At 43.2% G+C, this 13,145-nt stretch overlaps 1 protein-coding gene across 5 annotated transcripts; it reads right to left on the bottom strand.

The window, feature by feature from the left end:
* Positions 1-1,088: 1,088 nt before the first annotated feature.
* On the bottom strand, positions 1,089-10,306 carry DYDC1 (DPY30 domain containing 1). Of its 5 annotated transcripts, none has more exons than XM_076338357.1 (7): positions 10,282-10,306; positions 10,189-10,214; positions 8,784-8,936; positions 8,561-8,683; positions 6,719-6,799; positions 5,681-5,776; positions 1,089-3,246 (listed from the first exon to the last, which is right to left on the bottom strand). In XM_076338357.1, exons 3-7 carry the CDS (start codon positions 8,928-8,930, stop codon positions 3,193-3,195), a joined length of 501 nt encoding a protein of 166 aa, XP_076194472.1. In that variant the 5' UTR covers positions 8,931-8,936; positions 10,189-10,214; positions 10,282-10,306; the 3' UTR covers positions 1,089-3,192. The 5 variants fall into 5 exon arrangements, with proteins under 5 accessions (XP_076194472.1, XP_076194471.1, XP_076194475.1 ...); XM_076338356.1 differs by lacking the exon at positions 10,282-10,306 and adding an exon at positions 10,252-10,270; XM_076338360.1 differs by lacking the exons at positions 10,189-10,214; positions 10,282-10,306 and adding an exon at positions 10,041-10,059.
* Positions 10,307-13,145: the final 2,839 nt, after the last annotated feature.

Below are 13,145 nucleotides of genomic sequence, written 5' to 3'. Positions count from 1 at the left end.
GTGAGCAGACTGATAGTTAATCTGATTCATTTTGTCCTATTCTGGGCTTCATATCTGTTTTCATCCTTATGCTTCAGTATTGCTGGAATGAGAACAGCTGTGAATGGGCACGTTACTACCAGCACGTTCTTTGGAGGATCTGTACATGGGGTCTGATAGCAGCCTAACTAAGTCTGCTCCTATTCTGAAGAAAGGAAAAATGACAATTTCATAAATCTTCTGTCAGTATTCAGCATCTTATTTTCAGCAACATTTTCCATCATCTGCCTCTGAATTTCATCTTCTTCATTCCACAAAAATGTATTCAAAGGGAATGCAAGCTGTACCTTGAATTAAGTAATTGCATTTTATGTTTTTTTTTCAATACACGACTTTAGATTTTATGCAGAGGTTAAATTGTATTAACACTTCTGGAATCACATCACGTGCAGTAAAAACAAAACAGTGTCTTCTCCTCTATTCTCTTCCTGTCCCAGGCTCTAGCTTGCTATACTCCAAAGAAGGTTAAAGTTCAGAAGGAGAAGGCAAAGATGATTTTAAGCTGCCCTTATTTCCCTCCAGGCTTAGACACCCAAGCAGAAGTCATCTTTGTTTTGAACTACATTTCCAAGTTACCTTAAGAAAGCACTGAGCCAAGAACTGTTTACCCTCTGGTCCCATATCCAACATAAGAATTCCTATAAAGCTGTAGAAGGCGATCAATGCACTAGATCTATGCACACCAAATCCTGAAAAAAATGGGAATTCCTATAAATAACATTTGAACAACTTAAGTCTTCTGTACATAATACAACAGCAAAGGAATAGGTAAATTGGAATCTACCATTTCATTTTGACCCTTGCTAAGCAATTTTCTGATAAAAGTGTCCATCCAAAAATTCAATTCCTATCTAGAAAGAGAACGGGGAATATGAACCGCAGGATCATAAGGAAAAAGTCACAGTCAAAAATAAGCTGAAACAAAATGACAAACAAAAGTTGTAGTTTTCATGGCTTGTAACTGACAGAGCCACCAGTGTGTTTATTTAGGATGCACTCTAGTGGACACACATATAACAAAAAGATACAAACGTTATGAAAAGATAGAAAATGAAAGCCACATGTTGGAAATAGTAATTAGAATTATTTACTAGCATGTTTTAAAATACGGTCTTACAACTTGAACATATTTCCTAATTCAATATGAAGGCTGAAATTTTCATAGTCAACATGATTGGACGTAAAATGCAAATGGACACAAGTTACTTATCAATTTTTGAAAATTTTAATCTAAATAACAAGATTCAGTTATACATACTGGCTCAAAAGAGAAACTCCATCTATTTAGCCAGTTACTCCATCCCTTTGAGATTGGCACAAGAAGCTGCTGTGCATATAGTGTTAATGGATACAATTAGAACTGTAGTATCTTAAAATGCGGCCTTAACATGATACTATTTTAACTGTTACTAATAAATATAATCATAAACTGTGACAAAATCAGTTTACTGCAATATCAACCATAAGGGCATATTCATTCCATAGAAAAGGTTCTTGACTGTCACAAAAATTGCAAACCTGCACCGATGCAGAATAAACATGGATAGCAAAGCCTGATCACCTAGTCACAAAAGTAGTTCCATTTTTCATTACTTAAAAAGTTACACAAACATTTCTAATCATTTATACCTGGAAAGCAATATTTTCTCTTTTGATTTTAAAGGTGTTCATATAAGACATGCCAATTAACACTGCCCAAAAAGCAATATGGCAATAAAGAGGGCAACAGGATTTTTTTTAATAAATGTACTTTATTATTTTTAAGGGAAAAATAATACATTACCATACTAGAAATCAATAGTGCTTACCTTTTTAAAAATTGATAGGATTATGCCTAGTATGAGCTACATGAACAGAACAAGTTATTTAAAGCAGAAAAATATTTATTACATGATTGACCTTTGCCTATTGAGTATGTAGATATTTTTAACAGTTTGCCAAAAATAGCAAATCCCTTAAAGCTAGCTATAATATAAACAAATGAAAGTGAAATTATCCCAAAAATCTTTCATCCCAAAACTGAAAAATGCAGTGAATGCACTAACTATGCCCTGAATTTGTAATGAAGAGTATTTTCATCATACAATATTGGCAATGACTTAATGTTAATTGTCCAACTAACCTGTATTATTAGAAGACACTGAGATGCAAAGGCATGTTTTAGCCAAGAAGCGTAGGATTTCTTAATGCTGGTGTCTTTTCCATTTATAATGAACAGACACGGAACATTGTTGACAACCTGTACCAAGATATCTGTGATTACAGAAATTTTTTCTTATAAAAATTAATGCAATCTTTAAGGATTATAAAATTTATTTTTATAGATAAATATGGATCAAGCTAAATATTCTTCAAATTTTTTTAGAAGTGAAGCTTTGAGAACTAATATGGTATTTAGTAAAGACAACACAGATGTAATTTATTGATTTGCAAATTCAAGACAAATGCAGGAAAGATTATTTTAAGACTTGACTAATCAAAACTGATATGCAGACACTTGCAGCTCACCTAGTATCAGGTTATTATAAAGCCTAGAGCAAACACCTGGTGTTACAAAAAGCACCTCATGATTTCTAAGACAGACAAGATCCTTTAGTACATCTGTCTACTCAGTCACACACAGTTCAGTTTATCTCTTCCAGATAAATTGGAAAATCTTCTGATTTGATTTTTGCATCTAGTTTGATGTGCAGAACTCTCTCTCCATCTTCTAATCTATAGAGCATTCATTCTTTCTATCAGAAACCATTCAAATTCTTGGAAAATCCTTTTTCAATGATCTTTTATTCTTTTAATATTGACTCAAATTATCATATTGTAGCCTCTACTCCAAAATAATCTTGACACATTAACTATAGATATAATTATTACATTGTTACACTTCAAGAATCAATGGGCAATAAGTAGAAAATATATTTACTGCTTTCATTTCAATTGCAGTTTTCTTCCTCCGAGTCAGCCATGCTAGCTACAGTGGTTTAAGAACAAAAAGGAAGCATCCCATGCCAGAATTAACAGACTTTATACAAACACCTAGAAAGCACAGAAACTGAAACAACAGGTATATAAATCAGCTCTCTATATAAAATACATAAATTAAGACATTACACTTCAGGATCAGCAAGTAATGAGTAGAAAATATATTTACAGCTTTCAGATCAGTTGGGAACTTTCTTGTTCTGATTCTGCCTTGAGATCTGTTATACTCTGAAAAGAAAAAAGAAATTCTATCAGTTTCCAGCATTAACTGAACTTTGTAAAAAGAAAAAAAGAGGAGAAAAGAAAAAACCCACGTGACGGACATGCCAGTATTCATCAATATAATTACGGAGTCTTCCATTCAGTGAAATATGAAGTTTATCACCAGACTTTTATTATAAAATCCAGCGAGTCTGGATGAAGTATTACAATTCTGAGAACAGAATAGTTTCAATAGAACAAGTCTGTATGTTTTAATTTTATTGATCTCTTCCTAATTTGTAGTGTAATTCAACAAACATATTACTGTAAAACCTGAAACAACATCACCAAAGGCCAAGGTAATCCAACTTTAAACGGCTTTTGGCATGAAAACTTGGAAGATGGCACATGTAAGGAGAAGCACGTTAAGTTTACTATTCATTTTCACTTCTGGTTTCGCAATTCACTTATTTAAGAACACATAAAATATGCCTGAAGCCTCAAGAATACTTTTTAATATGTAATTATCAGAAAACTATAAAAATTGGGACTATACAAAACCTTGAGAACTCATCTGATTTACCTTGATGAAAAACACACCTGTGAAAACCTGACCCTAAGAACAGTCGTAAGTATGTTCATAAATCTATTTAGAGAACACTTATAAAACAGGCTGTTATTAAAGTAACCTTAAGCATAAAGCATATTAATATCACAATATAAATTCTGAGCTACAATTACACTACTGATACCAGAAATTAAGCGAGCAAATTATTAAGGCTAATAGAGGAAAAAGGGTTCTGATAACAATGTACTAAAACTAGTATATCGAAATCTCAAGTCATACCACTTGGAATACTCTAACTGGAAAAAGTCAGACAGATATCAATATCTTTATGACCAGTGAATACTCATAAAGCTGAGTGATTTCGCAGGAGTTGATAGTATCTGTTAAATGTACTGCCATGCCTTATAATGAATGAAGGGTGATTCATGGCCTCTCATGGTGTGAACCTCATGAGGTTCAACAAGGCCAAGTGCAGGGTCCTGCACCTGGGTCGGGGCAACCCCCAGTCTCAACATAGGCTGGGGGATGAAAGGATTGAGAGCAGCCCTGCCGAGAAGGACTTGGGGGTACTGGTGGGTGAAAAGCTGGACACGAGCCAGCAATATGTGCTCGCAGCCCAGAAGGCCAATCGTATCCTGGGCTGCATGCAAAGCAGCGTGGCCAGCAGGTCGAGGGAGGGGATTCTGCCCCTCTGCTCTGCTCTGGGGAGACCCCCGCTGCAGCACTGCGTCCAGCTCTGGAGCCCTCAGCGCAAGAAAGACACGGACCTGTTGGAGTGGGTCCAGAGGAGGGTCAAAAATGATCAGGGGGATGGAACAGCTCTGCTATGAAGAAAGGCTGAGAGAGTTGGGGTTGTTCAGCCTAGAGAAGAGAAGGCTTCGGGGAGACCTTATTGCAGCCTGTCAGTACTTCAAGGGGGCTTATAAAAAAGATGGTGGCAAACTTTTTAGCAGGGCCTGTTGCGACAGGACAAGGGGGAATGGCTTTAAACTAAAGGGGGGTAGATTTAAGACTAGATCTAAGGAAGAAATTTTTTACACTGAGGGTGGTGAAGCACTGGCCCAGGTTGCCCAGAGAGTTGGTGGATGCCCCATCCCTGGAAACATTCCAGGTCAGGTTGGACGGGGCTCTGAGCAACCTGATCTAGTTGAAGATGTCCCTGCCCAGGGCAGGGGGGTTGGACTAGATGACCTTCAGAGGTCCCTTCCAACCCAAACTATTCTATGATTTCCCTGGACTGTCAAGTATAAAAGGAATGGGGAAAAAAAAAAAAAAGCTGAGCATAGAAGATGTCTGAGGATCACAATATAGAGCCATAGTTGTAGTACTGAAAGCAGTACATTCATGTTGACACAGGGCTCAGATAACCTGAGTCTCAGCAGGTCCTAGCCCTAGTGAGCACATAGTATCTGGTCTTTTATGTTAAATATTTGCTCAGATATCTCTGCACAAGAGTGCATTCTGCTGCACAAAAAACATGCTTCACACCAACCAGAAAAATATAAATAACTTCAATCACTCAAAACCGAGTCATCTTTTGTGATTTAGTACATGTTGTATATGACTATCTGTTCACATGGCAAAGGAAGGCTGCCTCCTCTCTGAGGATATTCATACTTTCATTTTTAACATACCTGAATACAAAAGGGCATTTTAAATCTTGAGGATTTAGTCAGCCAACACGACACAGTCTTTTAGAATGGCTTAACTTGCACCAGAGAAGAGGCTAAGGGCATTTTGGAGGTTGTGGCCAAAATATCATCCCTTAAAACCATAGGAGAGAACCAGCACAGTCTTAACTGCAACAGTTTTAACCTTTGATATGTCAGCACAGAAAAGCAGATCTGTAAGAATCAACCATTTATAATCTTCCAGTTCTTTCTAAACACTTACCTCAAGCTGTCCATTCTCATCTAGCTCCTCAACTCTGGTCAAATTAGGCGCTCCAGGTCTATCTGTAAGTTCAGCTATCGTCTTTTCTTCATTTTCCTATGGTAATGAACACCAGTTTTCAGTTAAAAGTATTCCATGTCATGAATAATTATCTACAGAGAATATTTCAGATGTGTTAAAGTGACATTATGTATTAATATAAAGATAATACTTTAGATGTGTGCTATACAAATGCGTTAGTATGCGAATATGGTCTCTGTATGCTTGCTAAGACTATTTTTATCATTTTTTTTAAATAACAGGAATTTTGGTTTAAATTTCTACATATTCATTTTTCCTGTCACTTTCATACTGTCATCTTTCTACAATTATGTTCTGTCAGTATTTTAACTCTCTGAAAACATACATATCTCTAAAATACTACGTGCTCCACATAAATTTAAGATATTCACATTTAAAAGCTTTACTGAGATAAACATGCCAATTATCAGTGTATGTTTTTACTGAAATAGCATTAAAAGACCATACATTCACACGGACATCTGTATATGAATTATTCTGTTAGTATACATTCCTGTGCACCAGGAGGATTTCAGAATCAAGAGGCATCCCAATTCCAAACCACAGTTCCTTTTCCGGGTACAGCAAATGGACTTTGCACTGACACACAGTAAAACATTACTGTCTAGACACTGAAATTAGACATGCTTAAGTTATAATACTTCCTCATAAATATCATCAAGGAATGTGAAAGCATCAACTAAGCTGACCTTACACTAAATTTTGCAATAAATTTACGCTCTGTTCTGAATATAAACTAAATAAACCTAATAGAACAGACCAAAATTCAAGTATAAAACCCAGACTGGAAGCAAGGTGTTAGACATTCTTCCCTCATTTTCACAATTTTTTTTAAAAATTACGTGTTAGTTCAACACCCATGGGCTTCTGCCTTGTGTTTCGTATTTAGTGCCTGCATCTGGAAAAGACAGCTGATTAACAGTATTTTCAAACCACTGACTAAGCTTTGGCTTAAACCTCTTGATCTTTCTGCTGCAACAACATTTCGTCATCTTCATTCTGCAGTTCCAGCTCCTCACGTTCTTGTTCCAACTGACCCTGTAGTCGGTTTAAGAAAGGACAAATTAAACGGAAAAAAACACATTCATCTTCCCCACCCCCTTGCTTACAGTGTATTTCATGACTGAAATCTTAAATAAAATTAAAAAAGGTAGCATAAAACATAACTGCAATGTTAATAACATAAAGTCCTTTCAGTATCATCTGACTCAACGTTTTCGTAGGTTTTAGACTCGCATGGATAGAAAGGCTTTACTACCAAAAGGAAGAAGAAATAGACAACTGAAGTTAGCGTACACACTTAAGACACTGTCTCATTCCTCATGCTCTTTACCAGTCTATATTCATTATCTCCTATACTTTGGATTAAGCTCTTTGATACTTCCTATAGTATTTAGCACAGACTATACTTCCTATAGTATTTATGCACACACATAGAATCAAATCTATAGAAAAGACTGGTAAGCAATCCCATTAACATTAATCATCAACCTTTAAAATTTCCAGTTGGAAATATCTAATACAAAGTGTTTATTATTATTTATGACCCTAAGTCCTATTGCATCAAAACTTCAGAAACGGCGTAATCTAAGCGTTCACGTTCAACAACACTAGGGCCTAGAGAACACTGTTTGCTGTAGCATTTTGCGAGCAGTTACTACAAACATTGCCATATTGTAGTAACTAGTTTTCACATTCCTTTTTGGTACATATAATCAAAACATGCCTGAGTATGTGACTATAGCCAAAATTATGAGTTAGGTTGAAAATGTGTCTAATGCAAGTATTGTTCAACATCCTTCCCTTAGTTTACATGAAATAATTCATTTAATTCTGTGTGAGTTATCTCTAGACACAATCTCATATTCTTGATTCCGTTTACTATTTTAAATGACTCATGAAATCCTTAAGCACATAACTTTTGGTCTGCAAATTAGTAAATTCCAAATTTTAAAAGCGCAAGCGAAATAGAATGAATGCATCTTACACCAGAACTGGGCTTAACAAGATCAGCACAGATTTCAAATTGCACTTTTGATTTTAACATCGTGAAAGTCAGCCATGCACAAAAATCCAGTCAGACAATGTCAACATTACCACAGCAACAGAGGCTATTACACGTGTGGTCAAATTCACATGACTCCTTTATAAAGGATAGCTAGAAACACAGATGTTATCTTTTTTTCTCTTATTTCAAGTCCACATAGTATAGGATTCAAATTGCTTTATGCCAACAGAATGCTCAGGTAGCTAAGGAAAGAAAAAGGCACCTCATTGGACCAGGCTATAAATACTGCTTAAATATGCAATCTTCATTCACTGATTCCCAACCATTTTCAGGACTCTACATTTGTGTATATGTTCTCATTACCTTTTTCTTGTCTTACTGATACTACATTGAAGTAGCTCGAGACAATGATCGGTTATTACACCCAGGCCTCCTAGCAGGCCTGTCAAAAATTTTTTAGCTTTATTTGCACCAGCTCTTGTTCCTAATTGACTAGAGAAGACAGCCTACTTATTTTAAGTTACTTCTCATGCAAGTCTTAAACTGCTTGCTTTTTACCTTAGGCTCCTTCTTTTTTTTTTTAATAACATTTTACCACACGGTATGTAGGTTTTCCTTCCCATGTGCTGACTAAGCATTTCAGTTATTATTTAGAAAAGTGAGATTAAAGTACTTGTTTTATGCTACCTTCTATCCAAATCATTATACAGAGATTAGAAGTATACAGAGCGCTAAAAGATGCCGCAGCATCATATGTTATTTTTAATTATCTATTATTAAGTATTATTAACCTGACGTTGTTCTTCAAGTTTCCGCTGGATCATTAGCTCTTCTTCCTTCATTTTTCTTAACGTTTCGAGTTCTACCAGGGCCGCCTCCCGTTCTTGTTCCAGCTCAATCCTCTCCAACATTCTCTATTTCAGAGATAATACAGAATCAATTAAAAAAAATAAAGAGAGATTAAATAGCATGAATTACATTGTCGTGAATTTTTTTTGCCCAAGATGGATCCACCTTTTCTTCTTCATCTAAGATTCTTCTGTAATTGTAAATCCAGTGTGCCAGATACTCTATTGGATCTGCTGGCCGACGCTCCACAACCTCTGCCAGTCCCTTTTTCAAGCAAGTTCCCAGGCATCTCTTCAGATACTGGGACTCCATTCACATCTACTAACAACAGAGAGTCATTAGCCATCAATGTCAGAATTAAATTAGGGGGTTTAAGAATTATTGCCTCAGGCACCAAATACTGATTATGACATTACTCTTTTTATTAACCTGGCAATTAATAGAAGAAAGTTATTTAAATTTAATATCGGCTTAGTTCTTAAAAGCTCCGGCGATAGATCAGTTGTACCAAGCACTGCAGAAAAAATGCTCAACCCCCCCCGCCCCTTACTGTTGAGGCACGTATAATTCAGAAACTGCTTGGAAATATGCTGGTAATTCTAGGTCAGCACGATAGCAAAAAACCTCAAAACCACAACAGGACATAGAAAATTTCTATACGGGTATTTGAAGAACAGCAAAGTATTTCTGTGAATGATTAAGGATAGGTTTTAGTTTGAACTAACAAAGCTATCTTCAGGATATGCATGCAAGACCAGGGCCTGAAGCAATCGCTCTATACGCTTACGAAAGGAACAAATCTCTGTGCACACAGGAGGTTTTACCGGCCCCGCGGCAGCAAGCAGATGACACATCCGAAACCCGCTTTCTGCAATGCCCAAAGACCCTTCGTTTTCCCTCAAGGGGACCGAATCCGTCTCGCGCAGCCCCGGCCCGGAGGGGGCAGCGGGTCCCTCGCTAGGAACGGCGCCCGTCGAGCGGCAGGTCCCCCTAAGCACGCCGCCCAGCCCTGCGCCCCGCCGGCAGCAGAGAGCTCCCCGCTGCCCCGGGTGAAACGCCGCCGGTGTACAACCGCTCCCCCGCTCCGCGCGCACACGGGCTGCTGCGGCGGCGGGGCCGGAGCTCGCTGCCGGGGCCCCGAGGGCACTGGCAGACCTTAACCGCCCTGACCGTTTTCACCTGGAGCCTCCACCCGCGCCCTCTGCCCCCGGGCTCCATTTAAGCGCAGGCTGGGGCCTTTACCGCCCCGAGCTACGCGCGCTGGGGGGGACGACCTGTTCCTGGCCCTGCTCCTGTGGTGCTGTTCGGGTTTCCCGGGTGGACCTGGCACGTCGCCCTGCCTCGCCCGGTGCTCCGTGGACTGTCGCTAGGACCCGGTGCTGTCACCGCCCTGCCTCTGCGCGCTGCCCGTGAGGCGATTACCCGGCCTGCGCTGTGGCCGCCCTCGGCTCCCCGCTCGCCTTCCCTCGGAGGGCAGCCCCGCTCCTGCTGCTCCCTGGCACTAGCTCCCGGAGCCCCGAGCGCAGCCCCGGGACGGCAGCCGCCACCGCCCACCCCCCCCCGCTCCTACCGGCCGCCCGTCTGCGGCCCAGCGGCTGCCGGCCGCCTCTCCTCCGGCCGCCTCTCCTCCGGCCGCCTCTCCTCCGGCCGCCTCTCCTCCGGCCGCCTCTCCTCCGGCCGCTCCAACGCGGTAACGGCCACAGCGGCGCGGGAGGTGCGCGCGCGCGCCGCTCCAGGACGCGCTGGGTTGCTGAGCAACACCGCCCGCGAGCGCACCGCGACCCCTACGTAGCCGGGCAAGGAGGCACGCGATTGGAGGAAGGGTACGGCGGGGCGGTGCCAGCGGCGGCCGCCGGTAGCGGGCCGCGGGAGGGGAGCCGCGTCCTCCACAGGAGCGGAGCGGGGCGGGCGAACCACCGACGGCAGCGGGAACGGGCCGTCCGCTGCCGCTCCTTGGGGTCGCGGTGGGGTCCTCCTAGGGGCAAACCCGTTTTAAGTGCGTTGGACGCCATCTCTCCGCGAACGGTTTCCTTCGGTAACAGGCGGGGTTTCCACAAAACCGAAAAACATCTTTAATCGGCCCTGATGCAACACGCCGGCAAGGTACAGATCCCTCCTGTTTAATCTGGAGATCAAATAATCCCGTGTGCGCGTGTATAAATGCGTGTACACCTGCAGATAAAGACTAGAAAGCGGTTTAGGAAAGGAAATAACTCTTGGAATTTTAGCGTGAGGAGCCCGAGGGAGGACTGAGCCGGTAGGGTTTGCAGCCAAGCGCAGGGTACCTCTGTAAACAGAGCTGCGAGCTCCCGCACCGGCAGTGCGGGGCGGAAGCAGGCGGACCTTTCCTCCTCGCTGACGGACCTCTTGGCCGGCGTTCGCCTCGGCTTTGGCCAGCTGTTTGCTTTACGGGCAACCTTTCATCGGGTTGCCAAAAAACCCTGCAAATAACGGCAGCTGGAATCATAGAATCATTGAGGTTGGAAAAGACCTCTAAGATCATCGAGTCCAACCGTCGACCCAACACCACCATGCCCACTAAACCATGTCCCTCAGCGCCTCATCTACTCGTCTTTTAAATACCTCCAGGGATGGGGACTCCACCACTTCCCTGGGCAGCCTCTTCCAATGTTTCACCACTCTTTCAGTAAAGAAATTTTTCCTCACATCCAATCTAAACCTCCCCTGCCACAACTTGAGGCCATTTCCTCTCGTCCTATTGCTTGTTACTTGGGAGAAGAGACCGACCCCCACCTCGCTACAACCTCCTTTCAGGTGGTTGTAGAGAGCGATGAGGTCTCCCCTCAGCCTCCTTTTCTCCAGGCTAAACAACCCCAGTTCCCTCAGCCGCTCCTCATAAGTCTTGTTCTCCAGACCCCTCACCAGCCTCGTTGCCCTTCTCTGGACACGCTCCAGCACCTCGACGTCCTTCTTGTCGTGAGGGGCCCAAAACTGAACACAGTATTCGAGCCTGTGAGGCCTCACCAGGGCCGAGTACAGGGGCACGATCACTTCCCTCCTCCTGCTGGCCACACTATTTCTGATGCAGGCCAGGATGCCATTGGCCTTCTTGGCCACCTGGGCACACTGCCGGCTCATGTTCAGCTGGCTGTCGACCAGCACCCCCAGGTCCTTTTCCGACAGGCAGTTTTCCAGCCACTCTTCCCCAAGCCTGTAGCGCTGCATGGGGTTGTTGTGGCCAAAGTGCAGGACCCGGCACTTGGCCTTGTTGAACCTCATACAGTTGGCCTGGGCCCATCGATCCAGCCTGTCCAGGTCCCTCTGCAGAGCCTTCTTACCCTCAAGCAGATCAACACTCCCGCCCAGCTTGGTGTCGTCTGCAAACTTACTGAGGGTGCACTCAATCCCCTCATCCAGATCATCAATAAAGATATTAAACAAGACCGGCCCCAGTACTGAGCCCTGGGGAACACCGCTCGTGACCGGCCACCAACTGGATGTAACTCCATTCACCACAACTCTCTGGGCCCGGCCATCCAGCCAGTTTTTGACCCAGCGCAGAGTCCACCTGTCTAAGCCGTGAGCCGCCAGCTTCTCTAGGAGAATGCTGTGGGAGACGGTGTCAAAGGCCTTGCTGAAGTCCAGGTAGACCACATCCACAGCCTTTCCCTCATCCACTAGGCGGGTCACCTGGTCATAGAAGGAGATCAGGTTGGTCAAGCAGGACCTGCCTCATGAATCCGTGCTGGCTAGGCCGGATCCCCTGGTTGTCCCGCTCATGCCTTGTGAGCGCCCTCAAGATGAACCGCTCCAGAATCTTCCCCGGCACCAAGGTCAGGCTGACAGGCCTGTAGTTCCCCGGATCCTCCTTCCGGCCCTTCTTGTGGATGGGCGTCACATTGGCAAGCCTCCAGTCGTCCGGGACCTCCCCCGTTAACCAGGACTGCTGATAAATGATGGAGAGTGGCTTGGTGAGCACCTCCGCCAGCTCCCTCAGCACTCTCGGGTGGATCCCATCCGGCCCCATAGACTTGTGAGTGTCCAGGTGGCATAGCAGGTCATTGACTGCTTCCTCTTGGATTACGGGGGGTTCATCCTGCTCGCTGTCCCCGTCTTCCAGCTCGGGGGGCCGAGTACCCTGAGGATAACTGGTCTGCCTGTTAAAGACTGAGGCAAAGGCAGCATTGAGTACCTCAGCCTTTTCCTCATCCTCAGTGACAATGTTCCCCCCTGCATCCAATAAAGGATGGAGATTCTCCTTGGCTCTCTTCTTGTCATTAATATATTTGTAAAAACTTTTTTTGTTGTCTTTAACGACAGCGGCCAGATTGCGTTCTAATTGGAAGAATTAATGCAGCGTCTGTATTAGTTCTGAAGCTTAATCGCACTGTCTCGGCCTTTCCCTCGCAGAAGTGGGAGACTGCAGAACGAATTCTTTCCAGAGTGAGAGGCTGCATCGGAGTCATGACGCACGCAGGCGTTAAAACTCGTTTTTGAAAGGCGAGAAGCTGCCTGCGGTGTTTCTCACAGGACGTAAGGGAAGGTGGAGAGCACCGGCCGGGAGCC

Source organism: Aptenodytes patagonicus, chromosome 5 (genome assembly GCF_965638725.1).
Source record: "Aptenodytes patagonicus chromosome 5, bAptPat1.pri.cur, whole genome shotgun sequence".
In the NCBI taxonomy this organism is placed as follows: domain Eukaryota; kingdom Metazoa; phylum Chordata; class Aves; order Sphenisciformes; family Spheniscidae; genus Aptenodytes; species Aptenodytes patagonicus.
Note: the sequence above shows the minus strand (reverse complement) of the source record. Positions and strands in the feature narration are given on the sequence as shown.

Bases quoted from the DNA above. Each gene is read 5' to 3' on its own strand.
- DYDC1 (XM_076338357.1), bottom strand. From the start codon at position 8,930: ATGGAGTCCCAGTATCTGAAGAGATGCCTGGGAACTTGCTTGAAAAAG. The intron at 8,684-8,783 runs GTGGATCCATCT...TCTCTGAAATAG, and splicing joins TCTTAGATGAAGAAGAAAAG to AGAATGTTGGAGAGGATTGA. The intron at 3,247-5,680 runs GTAAGTGTTTAG...TTTTCTTTTCAG, and splicing joins ATGAGAATGGACAGCTTGAG to AGTATAACAGATCTCAAGGC.